The following is a 17828-nucleotide window of genomic DNA, read 5'->3' on the forward strand; positions in this document are numbered from 1 at the left end:
TTTAACTAAACAACAACAACAATACTACTACTACTACTACTACTACTACTAATAATAATAATAATAATAATAATATATAAATACAAACAAGAGCAATAAGGTAAAAATACACAATGCAAGAATATATAACACATTTCGACATAAATATATAAATACACATAACAAAAATAAAATATAAAGCACGTGCCTATAACAATGTTATAATAATAATAATAATAATAATAATAATAATAATAATAATAATAATAATAATAATAATAATAATAATAATAATAATAATAATAATTAATATTTGCTCATTCTGGCTTTGGAACGTACGCAACCAAAAAAGTAAACGGTCAAGCAGTTACTTGGCAACGAAACAAAAATTAAAACAAAGCACCAATTCCAACTCGTGAAAACAAACAAGATTTAAAAAAAAATCTTCTACTGAGGCAACACGCTCCGGCGAAATTACGACACATCTTAATTGTGAGTCATGCCCTTTAGTGCCATTTACCTAAAGTAAGCATTCAGTGCTAAACTTTAGCTAGCTCGTCATTATAAAAAGCAGCGGCAGTAATGCTAGTAGAAACTTTTGTTAGCTTTACGCTATCCTGACCAAACTCGCGCATCATATTGCCGCCAGGCTTATTATACGCTGGGGGAAACGCAACAGTTTCAAAGAAGAAAGAAATATATATATATTAAATACATTATACTTTATCCCACTTAGTAATTCAGGGCGGGATACATTTTTAATGACGGAACAGAGGGGATATTAGAGGGGTTTCTCCCCCAACCCTCTCCATAAAAGATGCTTTCGTTTCTTTTAAATGTGCCGTTTACTTAAATGATGGTTCTCCTTTTCTGTTCCGTTGCTTTCATTTCATAGAGCAGAAGTCTGTCTCCAATAAGCTCGATCTAGTAAAAATCAACGAGAGTTTGAACTGAGCTTTGCTGTAGATTGAGCGTGTGAATTTGTTTAACCATGCGTTGTTTATATGACTGACGTTTCTGTTTCTTAAAACGAGACCAGTCCATACAATTTACGAATATAAAAAGGAGTAGAATGAAGTGTACACTCTTTTGATCCCACCTCACCCTTATTAAATCCTGATAGTGAGCAGTTTTTTTTTTCTTGACATTCATGGAGAATAGTTTCAGAAAAGAAACAGACCTTTGATTTGTGAACTGGCACAAATCAAAGGTCGTTTTTGATTTGTCCGAGGTGAACATATTGACAGATGTGTTTACAGGGTGTTTAAGAGGAGACGCTGCACACAGACGCAGAACCAAAGACCTTTTCTCTCTCCTACCTCTATGTGCCACAGGGCTTCCTGCTCAGGCTCAGGGTTAGCCACAGTCAGGATGTACCAAATGAATCCAGAGGGGAATGGTCAGGTTTTCCAGCAAATTACCGAAAACCAACAAAGTAAGCATGTCTGAAAGCACGATCGCTGACAGTTATTAAGCATTCCCAACAGTTGTGGAAGCATTTGATAGAACTTAGGCTGATATTGTACGCTTTTGGTCTGGATGAATTGTCCAATATAATCCACGCTCTGTCGCGTTTTCATTTTGCTCCAGCTGGTCTTTTTCAGGCAGCTCCCGTCGCTTACGTGCCGAACCTGCAGACCTCCCCCGTGGCCTGCTTCCAAATGCCACAGCCTCCCTCCGGCACTGCTTATCCACGCTATGAGGAGATGTTCAACTACAGGCAGCAGTATTTGATATACTCATTGCCAGGTAACACCTCGATCTGACCTAAAGCTGTGCATCACGATGCTAAATGTCCAAGAGCCATGCGAGGTACCGTTACAACCTCCCTCCTCTGTGTAATATTTACACATAAATCAATGCACACTGCACTAAGATCCTACCACCTGCCTCCCATCCATCCATCCATCCATCCATCCATCCATCCATCCATCCATCCATCCATCCATCCATCCATCCATCCATCCATCCATTTTCCAACACGCTTATCCTTGTTGGGGTGGCGAGGGGCGCTGGTGCCTATCTCCAGCTGTCCAATTTTAAACCTGCCTTTGCCTCCCTTCCTTCCATCCATCCATCCATCCATCCATCCATCCATCCATCCATCTAACAAAGGTTTCATAGGAAATAACTTAATCATAAGTTAATGGAATTTACAGTGGAAGCAAGATTTAAAACAGGATTAAAGTTAGACAATCACGATATTAGGTTCTAATATCACATTTTATTGAAATGCACTCCTTAAAGTAGCGTCTCTATTTATTTATTTGCTGTGTTACGTGCTTCCTGGTCGGTTACTGCGGTGTCTTGTCCAGCGTGCGTATTTTTTTTTTCCATCAAAGCGTCCAAACGAAGAACGGGTCGCCAGTCAGTCACAGGCAACGCAGAGACACATACCTAACAGCGGTTCAGTAAGTCGTATTAATCAGACGTGCGTGGTTTTGATCCGTGGGGGTGAGCCGGTGCGCCCAGAGAGATGTGCGAGGAGAACATGCGAGCTCCCGGCAGAATCAGCCCGGGACCTTCTGGCTGCAGGGCAGTAGCGCTTTAACCCTCCGCTGTCTATCCTCAGTTGCTCACATGCTGTAGGCATGAAAACAGGGTTTTCCCACACCGCCATGTTAAATGTTAGAGTGACATTTGTTCTGTTATATCAGGCTGCGTAAAAAGCAGGGGTCAAAGCCACAGAGAAGCTTTCACATACAGATGTGTAAGAATTTCGCGACACCGAAATGGATGTGTGGAAAAAGGATCCATAGAAGGGAAATTATTTCTAATAAACTCACTGCTGGCAATGCACGTCTCACACGTTTTCTGTTGGATTTAGGGGATTGTCACGGCCATAAAAGAACCAACCAACAAAACCAAACCAGGATTTATTTTTGAATCCTGCTGAAAGACCCGATTTGTGGCAGAAACCAGCGTCAGAAATCTTTTCGTCTTTCAGAGAGTTTCTGATCACAGTTCCATCTTTACACTCTTCCCAGGGGTTTTGAAACAGACCCACAGCATCACAGATCCTCCACCATGCTTAAAAATGGACAGGAGGCATTATTCCACATTTATTCTTTTATTAAGGAGTTTTGTTGACAAAAAAAGCTGAATTTCAGTGTCATCTGATCAAAGCATATGGTTCACTTTGAAGTCCCATTAAAGCTTAGTAAAATCTAGGTTTATATTTTGATTGTAGGGCAGGAAAAAAAGCTTTTTTCTGTTTCAGGTTTACTGTCACGTACACAGTAAAACATGTTCCACCTCTGTTATGCAATTCTTCCTTCGCTCTAGCCTCTTAATCATCCTGAGATTCCACCCTTCGCTGCTGTTCTCCAACAGTGACCTTTACGATCTTCCTACCATGTGTTGCCTCAATAAAAAAATAAAAAAAAAAGGCTCCTCATCCGGCCTACTGACCTGAGGCTGAGAGAAATTGGAAGTTTTTGCTTTATCACATTTATATTCCAGGGGAACAGAAAGCCGTGGGTTTACAATAACAAATTGCGATCAACTTAAAAATAAATAAACATAAAATGTTGCAGTCAGATTTCATTTAAAAGGATTGGTCGAGGTACCAGTGGGGATTTGATTATTTCTTGACACGGCAATGCTCTCCCTATTAAATAATCCTACTTTTATCTAAGGTTGAATCTTTAAAAGCAACGTTCAGCGTGATGTTACACTTCTGAGATTATTGCATGTCTCAAGAGACCCAACTTTATTGCTATAGTTAAATAGTTTAGCCACTTCCATTTAAACTTTTCTAACAATTAACATGGAAACCAAAGGCCTTCTGATATTCAAGCTCCAAAAGTCAGTTTTTTTTTTAACTTGTGGCAGAACTGTAATGTTTGCCCATGGAGCCCGGCCGGGCTCAGCCCGAAGAGGCGACATGGGTCCCCCTTCCGATGGGCTCACCACCTATCGGAGGGGCCAAAGGGGTCGGGTGCATTGTGCAACGGGTAGCAGTGGAGGGCGGGGACCTTGGCGTTCCGATCCTCGGCTGCAGAAGCTGGCTCTTGGGACGTGGAATGTCACCTCTCTGGTGGGGAAGGAGCCTGAGCTTGTGCGCGAGGTTGAGAGGTTCCGACTAGAGATAGTCGGACTCACCTCGACGCACCGCTCTGGCTCCGGAACCAGTCTCCTTGAGAGGGGCTGGACATTCTTCCACTCTGGAGTTGCCCATGGTGAGAGGCGCCGAGCTGGGGTTGGCATACTTGTTGCCCCCCATCTCGGTGCCTGCACGTTGGGGTTTTCCCCGGTGAACGAGAGGGTGGCCTCCCTCCGCATCCGTGTGGGGGGACGGGTTCTGACTGTTGTTTGCGCTTATGCGCCAAACAGCAGTTCAGATTACCCACCCTTTTTGGAGTCCTTGGAAGGGGTACTGGAGAGTGCCCCTCCTGGGGACTCCCTCGTTTTGCTGGGGGACTTTAACGCTCACGTGGGCAATGACAGTGGGACCTGGAGGGGCGTGGTTGGGAGGAATGGCCCACCTGATCTGAACTCGAGTGGTGTTTTGTTGTTGGACTTCTGTGCTCGTCATGGATTGTCCATCACAAACACCATGTTCAAGCATAAGGGTGTCCATATGTGCTCTTGGCACCAGGACACCCTAGGTCGCAGTTCAATGATCGACTTTGTTGTCGTTTCATCTGACCTGCGGCCGCATGTCTTGGACACTCGGGTGAAGAGAGGGGCGGAGCTCTCCACCGACCACTACCTGGTGGTGAGTTGGCTCCGATGGCGGGGGAGGAAGCCGGTCCGACCGGGCAGGCCCAAACGTACTGTGAGGGTTTGCTGGGAACGTCTGGCGGAGTCCCCTGTGAGGCGGAGCTTTAACTCCCACCTCCGGGAGAACTTTAAACACGTCCCGAGGGAGGCGGGGGACATTGAGTCTGAATGGACCATGTTCCACGCCTCTATTGCTGAGGCGGCTAGTCGGAGCTGTGGCCGCAAGGTTGTCGGTGCATGTCGTGGCGGCAACCCTCGAACCCGCTGGTGGACACCAGCGGTGAGGGAAGCCGTCAAGCTGAAGAAGGAGTCCTACCGGGCATTTTTGGCCTGTGGGACTCCGGAAGCAGCTGATGTGTACCGGCAGTCGAAGCGGCAGGCGGCTCGGCTGGTCGCCGAGGCAAAAACTCGGGCGTGGGAAGAGTTCGGAGAGGCCATGGAGAAAGACTTCCGTACGGCTTCGAAGCGATTCTGGTCCACCATCCGGCGTCTCAGGAGGGGCAAGCAGTGCAGTACCAACACTGTTTACAGTGGGGGTGGTGTGCTGCTGACCTCGACTCGGGACGTCGTGCGTCGGTGGGCGGAATACTTCGAAGACCTCCTTAATCCCACCAACACGTCTTCCATTGAGGAAGCAGAGCCTGAGGACTCTGGGTCGGGTTCTCCCATCTCTGGTGCTGAGGTTGCCGAGGTTGTTAAAAAGCTCCTCGGTGGCAAGGCTCCGGGGGTGGATGAGATTCGCCCTGAGTACCTTAAGGCTCTGGATGTTGTGGGGCTGTGTTGGTTAACGCGGCTCTGCAACATTGCGTGGACATCGGGGGGCAGTTCCCCTGGATTGGCAGACTGGGGTGATGGTCCCCCTATTTAAAAAGGGGGACCGGAGGGTGTGTTCCAACTACAGAGGAATCACACTCTTAAGCCTCCCTGGTAAGGTCTATTCAGGGGTTCTGGAAAGGAGGGTCCGTCGGATAGTCGAATCTCGGATTCAGGAAGAGCAGTGTGGTTTTCGTCCTGGCTGTGGAACACTGGACCAGCTCTACACCCTCAGCAGGATTCTTGAGGGGGCATGGGAGTTTGCCCAACCAGTCTACATGTGCTTTGTGGATCTGGAGAAGGCATTCGACCGTGTCCCCCGGGGGATCCTGTGGGGGGTACTCCGGGAGTATGGAGTACCGGACCCTTTAATAAGGGCTGTCAGGTCTCTGTACGACCGGTGTCAGAGTCTGGTCCGCATTGCCGGCAGTAAGTCGGACTCGTTTCCGGTGAGAGTTGGACTCCGCCAAGGCTGCCCTTTGTCACCGATTCTGTTCATAACTTTTATGGACAGAATTTCTAGGCGCAGCCAAGGTGTTGAGGGGATCCGCTTTGGTGGCCTTAGGATTGCGTCTCTGCTATTCGCGGATGACGTGGTCCTATTGGCTTCATCAGGGCGTGATCTACAGCACTCACTGGAGCGGTTCGCAGCCGAGTGCGAAGCGGCCGGGATGAAAATCAGTGCCTCCAAATCCGAGACCATGGTCTTGAACCGGAAAAGGGTAGAGTGCCTTCTCCGGGTTGGGGAGGATGTCCTGCCCCTAGTGGAGGAGTTCAAGTATCTTGGGGTCTTGTTCACGAATGAGGGGAAGATGGAGCGGGAGATCGACAGGCGGATTGGTGCAGCGTCTGCTGTGAAGCGGGCGCTGTACCGATCCGTTGTGGTGAAGAGAGAGCTGAGCCAAAAGGCGAAGCTCTCGATTTACCGGTCGATCTACGTTCCTACCCTCATCTATGGTCACGAGCTTTGGGTCGTGACCGAAAGAACGAGATCCCGGATACAAGCGGCTGAAATGAGTTTTCTCCGTAGTGTGTCTGGGCTCTCCCTTAGAGATAGGGTGAGGAGCTCAGTCATCCGGGGAGGACTCAGAGTAGAGCCGCTGCTCCTCCACGTCGAGAGGAGCCAGTTGAGGTGGCTCGGGCATCTGGTCAGGATGCCTCCTGGACGCCTCCCTGGAGAGGTGTTCCGGGCACGTCCCACCGGGAGGAGACCCAGGGGAAGACCCAGGACACGCTGGAGGGACTATGTCTCCCGGCTGGCCTGGGAACGCCTTGGGATTCCTCCTGAGGAGCTGGCCCAAGTGGCTGGGGAGAGGGACGTCTGGGCCTCCCTACTGAAGCTGCTACCCCCGCGACCCGACCCCGGATAAGCGGAAGACAACGGACGGACGGATGTTATGAATACTTTCATTTAAGTAAGTCGTCCACTTCCTCTATGAAGTGCCCTGTCTGTTCCTCTGTAATGCCTGCAGAGGGAGCCTGCTCCTTTGGCATTGACTATAAAGGAAGGGTGCTCCAGTTGCTGTGACTCCTAAACACATGAACATTATTAAAACCTTTAGTCAAATTTATGAATGAGCTCATCAAAAAAAAAAAAAAAAATGCCGGCCAAAGGTTTTACCTATTCTGTTCCAGTTCAAACTGTAATTTAAATGTTTTCTAAAGGTATTTCCTGTGATGAACCTGCAAAACACTGTCTAGTTTGGTGAAAAGTGAAATCACAATCCGTTTTTTTTGTTCTTTAATTTGTTTGATTCACATCATTTACAGGTTGTGAGGAAACAAAACAGGAAAAAATACCTGCAGGGGGGGGGGGAATTCCCTTTACAGGCCACTGTACTATAATAACAACTGTTTAGTCAACAACAGATTTGTATTTTGCGGAATCCACCGGCGAGGTTTTACAGTACATGGCTACCTCCACTGCTAGAGCCGTGAGTTATGAAGGGAGGCTTTATGTCACAGAGGAGTCCGACTAATCAAAAGGCGGGATCCTTCACAAGCTCAAGCTTAGGAAAGACAAACAGCAGAGTCCCTGACTCATAGCGCCGTGCCGGGGGAGAGAACAAACCATGCTGTTGACATCAGGAGGCCAGTGATGTCATGCTGATGTCAATGCCTCTAATTGTAAACTGCACAAATAGCCTCACTGTTGGTTGTGGTAACATCTCAGTGCTGGAGAAGACTTTGAAGAAGACAGTTTCCTCTGAGGAACGCGGGATTTGCCACAGCATGGCTGTAACTGGGGATGAGACAGAAGCAGGTACGGCTATATGTGTTTTACATGTATTGTCATTAAGGTTAAATATGACTACATTCATTTCTGACTCCGTATATGTCGATAACTGAAACTAATTACATTTGTAATGGGCAGGGAGTTTTGGTATGGAAAAAATGTGTTTGATGTTCATTTAAGAAATTGGACAATTGGACTTTCCTTGGAATATTTCCCATGCTAGTTGCAGAAAAGTCATTAACTCAGCTGGATAGCATTTAGAGTGCGGTAGCCATGTAAAAAAAAAGTAAACATTTAATGGGAATATTTGGCCTGCTCAAATAAAACCAGCTTACTTCCATGTGAAACAATTGGGAAAAGCTGTATGGCTTCTCTCCGCTTCCCACTCTGTGCTTCTCTCTCCCGTCGTCTGTGAAACGCTTCAGTCCGCTGCCCACTCACTGCCTCACATAGCAGCAGAGGCTGACGTCACTGCTTTTCCTGGAACAGACCCCCAGCAGCAACGTGTAAATGTGAAGGAGCAAGTCAGACGTACGCTGACGTCAGTCGCCGGCCGCACTGTGATTAGATGCGACTCGCTTTATGCAAGCGCCACAAATGACTGAATTCATCAGCAGTGGTGCTACCATGCGAGGGGAGGCGAATTGTGCGGTGATAGAAGATAAGCGATATCGTTCAATAAAGGAGTTCTCTATATCACTGCATATACGCTGTGTGCGGTGTGTTGAAAATAACTCTTTCCATTTAATTAATTAATTAATTAATTGGGTTTCCTTGGAAAAGGTTAAGGAAATTGCCTGTCTAGTATTTTTTTTTAGCGATTTGTGATGAAAACTTCTCAGGTGAATAAAATAGTTGTTGCATAGTTTTAGGCCCGTTAACAAAATGGGGAGAAGGAGCTATACCCCACCTGTGGGCACAATACTTTCTATTAAGGGAATAAGATACATCAATGTTCTCTATAGTCCAATTTGGGGAGGGGGGGGACAACACGTGGCGGAAATGTTGGGGAAAAATAGAGTATACTTAACAAAAACCCTACACATTTTGCTTCAAACTGGGAAAATATATTGCTTACCATCCAATAACATCCCGAATGCAGGGTGTGTTCCCTAACATTTTTACAATTTAATGATAATTATGTCATGGCAATTCCATGATTTCCACTCAATCTGGAAATCATTGACTAATACCACGTTTGTTTGTGAACAGAATAAAAGTAACCACTTAAATAACTGGTTAGTCTGTCAAAACTAAATTATGCTGTTTATAAATGAACGTTGTGGATTGAAGGAGAAATTGAAAGCAAGCCTTCTGAACCCAAGCAGTTTGCAAATTCTCCAAAAAGATGTACATGGGCAGATGTGAGGTTTAGAAAATGAGCAAATCACAAAAGACTGAGGTTTGTCTTGGTTTTCTGGACCCTTAAACAGGAACAAAGGGTGGATCTCTGGGACCACTCGTTGCTAGTACCCTGGACCTTAAGGGGTGGAGCTTTGCAGTGGGACTGCGTTAAATTATTCTGATTACCATGTTTATGGGAATATAAGTCGCATCAATCAAAAAATGTGTCATAAAGAGGAAAAAAATACAAGTTGCATTTATTTAGAAATTTATTTCACACAATCCAAGACTTCAAAACTGGCATTTAATCTGGTAAGGGTACTTATTCAATCACAACAGGCTGAATGACATGGAACATACCTGGGAGGTTGAATGGAGTAATTTAGCACAACAAACCAACCACAACCAGCTAGGTTCTTGCCAGCGCAATTACACTGAAAGATGTCAAAATTACACTGAAATTAGACCGTGAGCGTAATGGTGCTACGTGCAAAGCTAACAGTATGACACGGATGTTTGAAAGCAACATAAAGCTAACGTGCATCAGCAAAGTGGCAAACACTAGCTGTTATTAGCTTCACGGACAGCCCTAGAACGGGGTTCTGTCGCGGCCTGGGCTCTCCCTACGAGCTGCAGCACGCAGCGCTCTGCTGCGTGAATGCCGACTGAAACAGCAAAACATACAACAGACAAACATGTATTCAGTCCTTGTCTATAAGTTAATGTTACAATTCATTTTTAAGAGGCACAAGAGAAGCATCTAGTTTTCACAAGCCTAGAGAGTCCTAGCGGCTCTCTAGACAGTACAGTTTACTCCTTGGTTCATGTTGGTCAGTGTAATTTACCATTTAAATTTGATAGGTAAGTTTCACCTGACTATATGTCGCAGAAATGGCCAAATCATGAAAAAAAAACTGAATGTTACGGTCCAAAAAATACGGTAGTTGAATTTCGTCTTCCTTATGTCATCACATATTATCTTTTAACCTTGTTATCGATTTGAAATTATTCCTTTGCGTGGAATTATGACTGACTTTACTCAAGCTTTGGAGTGGAGACAGTAGGGAGAAAATAATAGGTCACACCTTCACTGCTAAAACTTTAGCTTCATGATGGAAACCTCTGTCCCTTCTCATATAATGCAAAGAGTACTACTGAAGACCAACTCTCTTGCTGACAAAAGACATCATTTGCATCCAGGAAGGAATCAGGGTTCATGGTAGCATAGTGGATACACCTATTCTTTTGAGACTTTGGCAAATGGTTGCTAGTTTCATCTGCTGTACAAACACAAAAGCTGTTGTTGTTTTTTACAGATTTGTTAAGGTATTTAACGTTTGGCTTCTTGTCTATTAATCTCTTCTTAAACCTTATTGTATGTACACTTGTAGCTTGCTGGTTACTAACAGAGTAACAAGTTTCCACATCCCACTAGTGCTCAGTCTTCTTGCTTGACGTATTCGTTTTGCCTCCTCACCAGGCTCCGTTGCCGCCGGCGACTTGGGTAACTACCATCTGCGCAATCCCACCTCTACCTCGGTGAAGTCGGAGCCTGGAGTTGGGAGTAATGGCTCTCTGAAGCCTTTGGAGGTCTCTTTGCAGAAAAGGGAGCTCCGCCTACTGAAAAACAGGTAGAGAGGGACCCGTCATGCTTGATAGTAATGCTCGGGAAAATATTCTAATGATACCTTAAGTGGATATCACCAGCCAGTAGCGTTCAAAATGAAATATATCAGTCTTAGTGGGTAAATAAAAAAAAAAAGTACCTCAGACAGGCACTTGTGGATAAAATGTTTCATCTTTCTAATACATGATTGTTTTCCTCCCCTGTTTAATTGTTTTGTTGTCGTATAATCTGTGCGTTAGCTGTTCTGTTGTAACCTGACTCAAGCCAGACGCATATCGCTCCGCCTAGCTCCACTCACATACATCTGGGACATCGCCCATAGAAAGTGATTTCTCCAACCAATTTTATGGTCTGGCCAATCAGGACGCAGGGCTGGAATTTCATAGATGTGACGTAGTGGAGACGCGACCCTGACGTGAGACTGTTTTGATAGCAATGGCGGCTCGTATCGAGGAAGCAAGCGTTAACATTGATGCTGCTATTTCTTCCGTGTTGTCCAATCTACTTAATATTGTTTCATTAAAAGAACATCAGAGAACGGCTCTGAAGGCTTTTGTTGGTGGAAACCATGTTTTCGCCCTTCTCCCGACCGGATTTGGCAAGTTTTGTTTTCCGGGGCGCGTCCGCTGCAGACGCGGTTAGCGGTTAGCGCAAACCATGTAAGGAGGCCTTTAGTCCTCAACGCGGTCGGCCCGGGATCGACTCCGACCCGCGGCGCTTTGCCGCCTGTCTTTCCCCCTCTTCCTGTCAGCTCACTGTCAATAAAACGCCACTAGAGCCGCAAGCACATAAAAAAATAAAAAGTTTTGTTTTTTCCTGCGTCGCTCTCACAGCGTCACGGGTTAGCTTCGGTGTGAGTGGTTGAAATAGCACGTCGATAAAGATGACAGACAAGTGGCTTATCCAATCATATGCAAGGATTTTTGATAAGGCCCAGCCTTCAATAAAGGCAATTCCTATGGAGAGGTCCCAGATGGATGTGAGTGGAGCTAGGCGGAGCGACATGCGTCTGGCTTGAGTCAGGTTAGTTCTGTTGGGTATGTTGGAGGCAAAGACTTATTGCAGAGATAGTTATTGCTCTGTGTAGAAACATCTGTCAGCCTACTTGTAAGGAAACATGTTGTTCTCCGCTGTAAAAAGCTGCTCTGTTCTGTGAATTAGGCTGTTCAATTGTACAGCCCCGCCCCTCCTTTTTTCTCTACTAATATACTTCTTTAATTTATCTGCATTTTTCTTTGCCCTTTGGCTCTCTCCCATATGCAAAACTCAGTCGAGCCAAAGTTTAGTCCTGCCGTAGCGTCACTGATCTAAACGTCACAAGGAAGCCTTCATTGGGCGTGACGGCAGTAAGCTCTGTTTGATCTGGGAGGGGAGCCGAGATGTGAAGGCCTCTAACTGTTGCGGCTGTCGCTTCCAGGGAAGCCGCGAGGGAGTGCCGGCGAAAGAAGAAGGAGTACGTCAGATGCCTGGAAAACCGCGTGGCCGTGCTGGAGCAGCAAAACAAGACTCTCATAGAGGAGCTCAGAGCCCTGAAAGACATCTATCGACACAAAGCGGAGTGACTCCACCGCAGGGATCAGGAGCCGCCGATCGTGTGGACTGTGTTTGTCTGTTTTCCGCGGCGCGTCCCGAGGAGTCTGGAATAACAACCCGTTTTACCCGCAAAGCACTTCTTGTCACTGCGTTTCTGTGTGTTTACACGGTGAGGTCAGGATTTCAGGGTCATCATTATCCAACACCAGCAGGAACAAAAACAAGAGTGGGTCGGCATTAGGAGGGAGAATACAGGGTTTAAAAAGGCAGCGAGGGGAAAACAAAGGCTGCTTCTGTTTACTGGACACAAAGAGTAGGTAAGGTAAGGGGGGAAAATATTGAAGACACTGCCAAGATGTATGCCACTGTCACCTTTTATTAGCTGTTTTCTGCCTGATTAGCTCCACATTGGTTCGCAAAATCAGCTGATACTCTGAGCAGCAGGGTATGGGAATGTATTTCAAGACAGTTAAAGGTTTGAAGGATCAGGGATTTAAATAAAATGTGTGAGGGTTTTAATTCCACTCCAAGAAATGCTGAAGGCACCATAACTGCAGGAACCAGCCTTCCTACATCAGCCAAACGCCAGACCAGAGGGACCCACGGTTCATACACGTGATGACATATCTCTTTCAAGGCAAATGCCATTGCTTATTTATTTCCGCAGGTTTTTTTCCAGCAGTTTGACATCAGGCGTGTATTTCGGTAAGAAACTCACCCATTTGCCTGTGGGTGAGGAGAGGAGGTACACATGAATTTGTCGTTCAAATCCACATCACTTGCCAGGTTTTGTGTTTTAATTATTTACTGTCTTATGCGTGGTTCTTGTCTGGAACACTGTTCCGTTGGTATAGTTTCCCCAAATTAAAAGACGTCTTTTACACCAACCTTGTCTAAATAAAGTCATTTCGTTTTGATGCTGTGTCAATGTAAACAAAATATGTATTGTATTTATTGTATACTGTATGATTGTTTCCATTTGGAAAAGTTGAGAAAGAGAGTTTGCGGTGTGAAATTAGGACTGGGTGAATTTTGGGTGCCGGTAACTTTTACTGGATGTCACAAAAAATCTCAGAGAAAAGAGTTTCTATCAGCTGTCTGGAGCATGGAGGGACAGATTACTATCCATCCTCCTCTAATTGTTGCTGTGCAATACCATTCAGCTGGCAGAAAGAAAGCTATAGATGTGGGTTTTATTTTATTTTTTCTTTATTTAATTTTTTTACCTTTTTTAACCAAGGAAGGACTTGTTGAGTCAAGGACCTCTGTTTTTTGTGTGTGTGTCCTGTCTGGCAATGTGGCAAGAATAATTGTTGTCTTAATGCCAAAGAGAGCCCAACAGATTTTACTTTCACAAGTGGAGCCTTACTGGTTTCGCCATAGTGCTCCGCTTGATTTATATATGCAAAAAGCTTTATTAGATTTTATGCTGGCACTATTTCCTGTTCAGTGGACATAGAGACGGGACGGTGGAAGAAAAAAAGATGAGAAAAAGATGAGACATAATGCTAAAAGGGAGAAAAGGTGTAAAAGAAAAAGAGGAATAGGAGAGAGCTATATAACATCTGAGTCTGCTTCTACACCTGCAAAAAGATATATAAGTAGAACAGCAAAACCAAATGATAAAGTATTCCAGGTGCAACCAAGCAGCACCTTGATACCATTACTGAAGAATATACAGTATTGTTTAATATGAGATGTATAAAGTGCCAACTACAGCTAATAATAGGGGTTTTCTGTACAGAAGGGAATCTGAAAGCACCTGAATCCAAGCACCTGTAGGTGACTGTGAAAGTGTGCTTGTCTATATAAGGTTTATCCATAAGAAAAATGCTCAATAGTGGTTGTACGGGAAGGGACTCCCAGAGAAAGGGTGTCCACGAGGGGCCAACACAGAGATAGCACAGGGCTGGGCTCCACACTTAGTGGACCTGAGATGTCCCAGGAGAGGGGGGTTGAGGTGCCCGCCTACCAAAGTTTGCCTTTAGCCAATCAGGGTATCAAATGAAAATGTCACCAGCAGCAGGTGCCATGACAAACTACAACTGAATTTTAAATTTTATAATTCTAGCTATTTCCATGACCTTTCATGGGGTCAGCAGAAATTGTGGGAAGGACAGGAGATTTAGACTGCTGGGCCGATTGTGGACAGCATTTAACTCGTATGTCACTAGGCGACGGAAACGCACATGGATGATGCGAGTCAAATCTGGGGCTACAGCCATCCGAATAAAGAACTACCAAGTGTGCGCTCACTTCTATCTGGCCATTTTCATTAATTTCTGTGAAGTGGGTTGTGCTCATATGTCATGTCAAAATACTTTGTATTCACTGTTCAGCCATGGCAAACAGATACAGTCAGTGGGAAATCACAGATTGTCTGGCTGACTAAGCGCTGCAGCAACGGGGATTGTCCCGCTAAAGTTCCCTGACGAGACCAACCAGTCAGCGGAGGTCTGGTGTTCCTGTCAAGTCTGACAAAACTGACTTATGACCATAGAACTGGCTGCACAGATGAAGTTTAAAACTATTTTTTGTGATTAAATTAAAGCTATACAGTCAATAGAGTTGTAAACTCATCTCCTTAGTCCTCCAAGCTTTTGCCTTGCTGGACACAACCCAGTCCATTGAACAAAGCCCTAAAGTCCTACCCTCAGACAAGGAACCTCTTTCAATCAAAGTGAAGCCCTGGGAAACTGAAATCCCCCTCATGGAAAGCCGTACTGGGTTTTTGAAAATCCTGGGGCTTGAATGTGTTCTGGATGCAGAATTTGTTGCTCTGAAGAGGAAAACAGACACAAGCTTCTTCACGTAAACTACCTTAATCGGGACATTCAGGTGTGAGAAAGTGTGGAGATTTGACGTGTCAAATGTGTACAGAGACCCTGCTGACAAGGGTCTTGGATTGTAATTATGGAAGACTTCCTGCCAGAAAGAGCTTCTTCTGCACTGATTGGGACGTTGACGCATTGCTGAGGAGACAACTGTAATCCCTCTGTGACTTGCCTTGCAACCGGGCCTGTTGTGAAACCTTATGCTCCTGTAAATGCGTCAGCAAAGCCAAGTCAGTCTCTTTCTCAAATAAAATAAAAAAAACACTGTAAAACTCACCGCTTTGGAACAAGATGCGTCTGGTTTGAGGCCAGATCCTACATTCAGTTCCATAGATACTTTCAACTGCGGCCATACCGCAGAAAGGTTTACATGGCTGTTCTGACCACACTGTACGGTTAGTAGAATTTTAACGAGCCGACAACAAACATGTCTCCCTGAAGCTTAAATTTTCTACTCGTAGAACGTTCCTCCACTTGAATGTACCATACTCACCTAGGAGAGCAAAAAGTGTAATGCCCTTGCTTTGCCAGCAGGGGACGTCATAGTATTGTAGAAAATGCATCCACCCATGCAATTTAAATGTTTTAAATATATCACACTGTGTGCAATGAAGAGATATACAATCAGTTTCACTTTAAAAGATAGCATGGGTGTAATAAAGAGACAGACTGACCTGGAGCACAAGCCTGTCACACATAGTAGGCTCTGCGCATGCTTGTCAACTCCTGTCCTTTGATGTACTCAAGTGACTGTGCTACATGCGTAAGGCATAGATGTAAGTGAAGATATTTCCAGTAATTACTTGTCTGTACGAAACTGTGCAAAATTAGTAAATAAAGATTGTTTGGAAAAAATGGACAAGACCTAAAAGCGTTTATGTTAATGAATACCCAACTATCAATATTGTAATATTGTAATTTGCATGACTCGTGTTTGTGCGGGATCACACTAGGTCCAGCCCACGGAACCCACATGTATGCAGCATACTTTAATTATTATTTTTATAGAGAAACATTTCAGAGAGCAGTACTATTTTGAATCATCTCCACATCAACAAGTCCTACAGAAACATATTTTACTTATTTGATCATTATTACACAGGAGCAGCAAATAGTAGCGTAGTACTTCGTGTTATAATACCCGTAAGGAAGCATAAATAAGGACAACTATGACAATAGTCAGTTTTTAGAAACCCATCTGCACCTGTCCAACACTAAAACCCAGGGGAATCCAGTCTAGTTATTACTCAGCTGTGACCGCCCACTTGAACCGGAAACGTTTCCATCACAGCCACTATGCGGATATGTTCAGGTACCGGCTGAAATTTGGAAATTTCTTTGCGCCTTCGATTTACAACAGCCCTGTATAGAAATTTTCAAAGCGTGGCGGTTAGCAAATGTAATTTAAACCTATTAATAGCCAGCTTGCTTTTTCAACTTACCAATTTTTACATTGAAAAAAGTAAAAAATAAAATTAAACGCTCTTTGTTTAAATCATATATTTGAGTATAGTAACCATAATCAGGGCTAACTGCATTTTGTGTTTTTTTTAATGTATGACAAATTTTATTCACTTATTAGTTTTTACAGGCTTTTATTACGCTACTTTTCTACAAAAAGAAAAGACGGTGTGTTCTATCCGACATTTTTCAGAGCACTTGAAAGCAGCGGGGCAGCGGATGTAGCGGCAGCAGTCTACGGCACAGTGGCAACAATGTAGCAGTCAACGCTTCAGACTTGTTAAAGAAAGGCGTTTTAATCGTCACACTCGTTTATAAAAAGTTCCGGGAGGTGAAAATGCGTTTGTAACCACAACTGTGCGTTTTGTCGGCGAATAACGACACGGAGGGGAAGCCGAAGCTCAAGGGGCGCTGCCTAAGCCCCGCTTGAAGGTTCGGAGGAGGACGTCGGGCTCCCTTTCTGATTTACCGAGCGCGCGCCGCGGTTTTGTCAGCGTTTTAATGGCTCCGCTCGACCTCTGGGGCGCCACGGGAACGCCGGAGACGGGCGTGTAGCGGCAGCGGACACCCGGGGAGCAGCCTGCGGCGTCACCGCCCCGTCCTCCCCCCCACCACCCCACCTCTCCAGCTGCACCGACGGCACGGGAACCAGAAGCGGCGGGCGGAGACCGTCGGCGGGCACCCGCGTACAAAATGGGGAACACGACATCCTGCTGCGTGTCGGCGAGCCCCAAACACCGGAGGAGCAACCACTCCAGGCTGGAGCCGTACCGGCCGGAGCCGGAGCTGAGTCGCGAGGACACGGGCTGCAATCTGCAGCACATCAGCGACAGGGAGAACCTAGACGGTAAGGCGCCGAGGCGAAGCCCTCTTTCACACCCGCCGTGCCTGCAGGCTGGGGGCTCCCCACAGCTGTGCGGGGACCGGACACACCCACTCTTCGTCACATCAATAGGCACGTTTCTGCGGGGTCTTTTAATGCGTGTTGCGGTCATGTTTGGTTTCCTGTCTCTCGCTCCCACACACACACAGCAGATCCTTTAACTTGCGCAAGTCTCAGCCTCCTCCTGCGTGAGAAAGGCCGCCCGTAGAGGTGTTTAACGCCAGAGAGGTTTCATGTTCTGTTTCCTCACAACCTGGAACTAAAATGTGTTGTTTGAGAGTTTGGACTGTCCAACTTTTGAAGTCAGTACAATAGTCAGTTCCAGCCTCAGGTGTCCTTGGATCAGTCTCTGTGAGTGGCCACATCTTGCCGCTGGGATCTCTGGCCTTTCCT

The 17828-nt window shown here is 45.6% G+C and overlaps 2 protein-coding genes across 9 annotated transcripts in view; both read left to right on the plus strand.

The window, feature by feature from the left end:
• Positions 1-335: 335 nt before the first annotated feature.
• LOC105927999 (cAMP-responsive element modulator) lies at positions 336-13144 on the plus strand. Of its 2 annotated transcripts, XM_021317780.2 has the most exons (5): positions 336-471; positions 1314-1414; positions 1570-1728; positions 10578-10728; positions 12142-12393. In XM_021317780.2, exons 2-5 carry the CDS (start codon positions 1351-1353, stop codon positions 12284-12286), a joined length of 519 nt encoding a protein of 172 aa, XP_021173455.2. In that variant the 5' UTR covers positions 336-471; positions 1314-1350; the 3' UTR covers positions 12287-12393. The 2 variants fall into 2 exon arrangements, with proteins under 2 accessions (XP_021173455.2, XP_035981599.1); XM_036125706.1 differs by lacking the exons at positions 336-471; positions 1314-1414; positions 1570-1728 and adding an exon at positions 7551-7780 and having other exon boundaries at positions 12142-13144.
• Positions 13145-16752: 3608 nt separating this feature from the next.
• ccny (cyclin Y) overlaps positions 16753-17828 on the plus strand; it is a 39497-nt gene continuing 38421 nt past the window's right edge. For all 7 annotated transcript variants that reach the window (XM_012865053.3, XM_036125812.1, XM_036125810.1 and 4 more), the window contains exon 1: positions 16753-17399. In XM_012865053.3, the coding sequence (XP_012720507.2) occupies positions 17246-17399 (154 nt within the window). In that variant the 5' untranslated portion in view covers positions 16753-17245. The remainder of the gene's footprint in view (positions 17400-17828) is intronic.

Source organism: Fundulus heteroclitus, chromosome 21, assembly GCF_011125445.2.
Source record: "Fundulus heteroclitus isolate FHET01 chromosome 21, MU-UCD_Fhet_4.1, whole genome shotgun sequence".
NCBI lineage: Eukaryota > Metazoa > Chordata > Actinopteri > Cyprinodontiformes > Fundulidae > Fundulus > Fundulus heteroclitus.

Bases quoted from the DNA above. Each gene is read 5' to 3' on its own strand.
- LOC105927999 (XM_021317780.2), top strand. From the start codon at position 1,351: ATGTACCAAATGAATCCAGAGGGGAATGGTCAGGTTTTCCAGCAAATT. The intron at 1,415-1,569 runs GTAAGCATGTCT...ATTTTGCTCCAG, and splicing joins AATTACCGAAAACCAACAAA to CTGGTCTTTTTCAGGCAGCT. The intron at 10,729-12,141 runs GTAGAGAGGGAC...TGTCGCTTCCAG, and splicing joins CTCCGCCTACTGAAAAACAG to GGAAGCCGCGAGGGAGTGCC.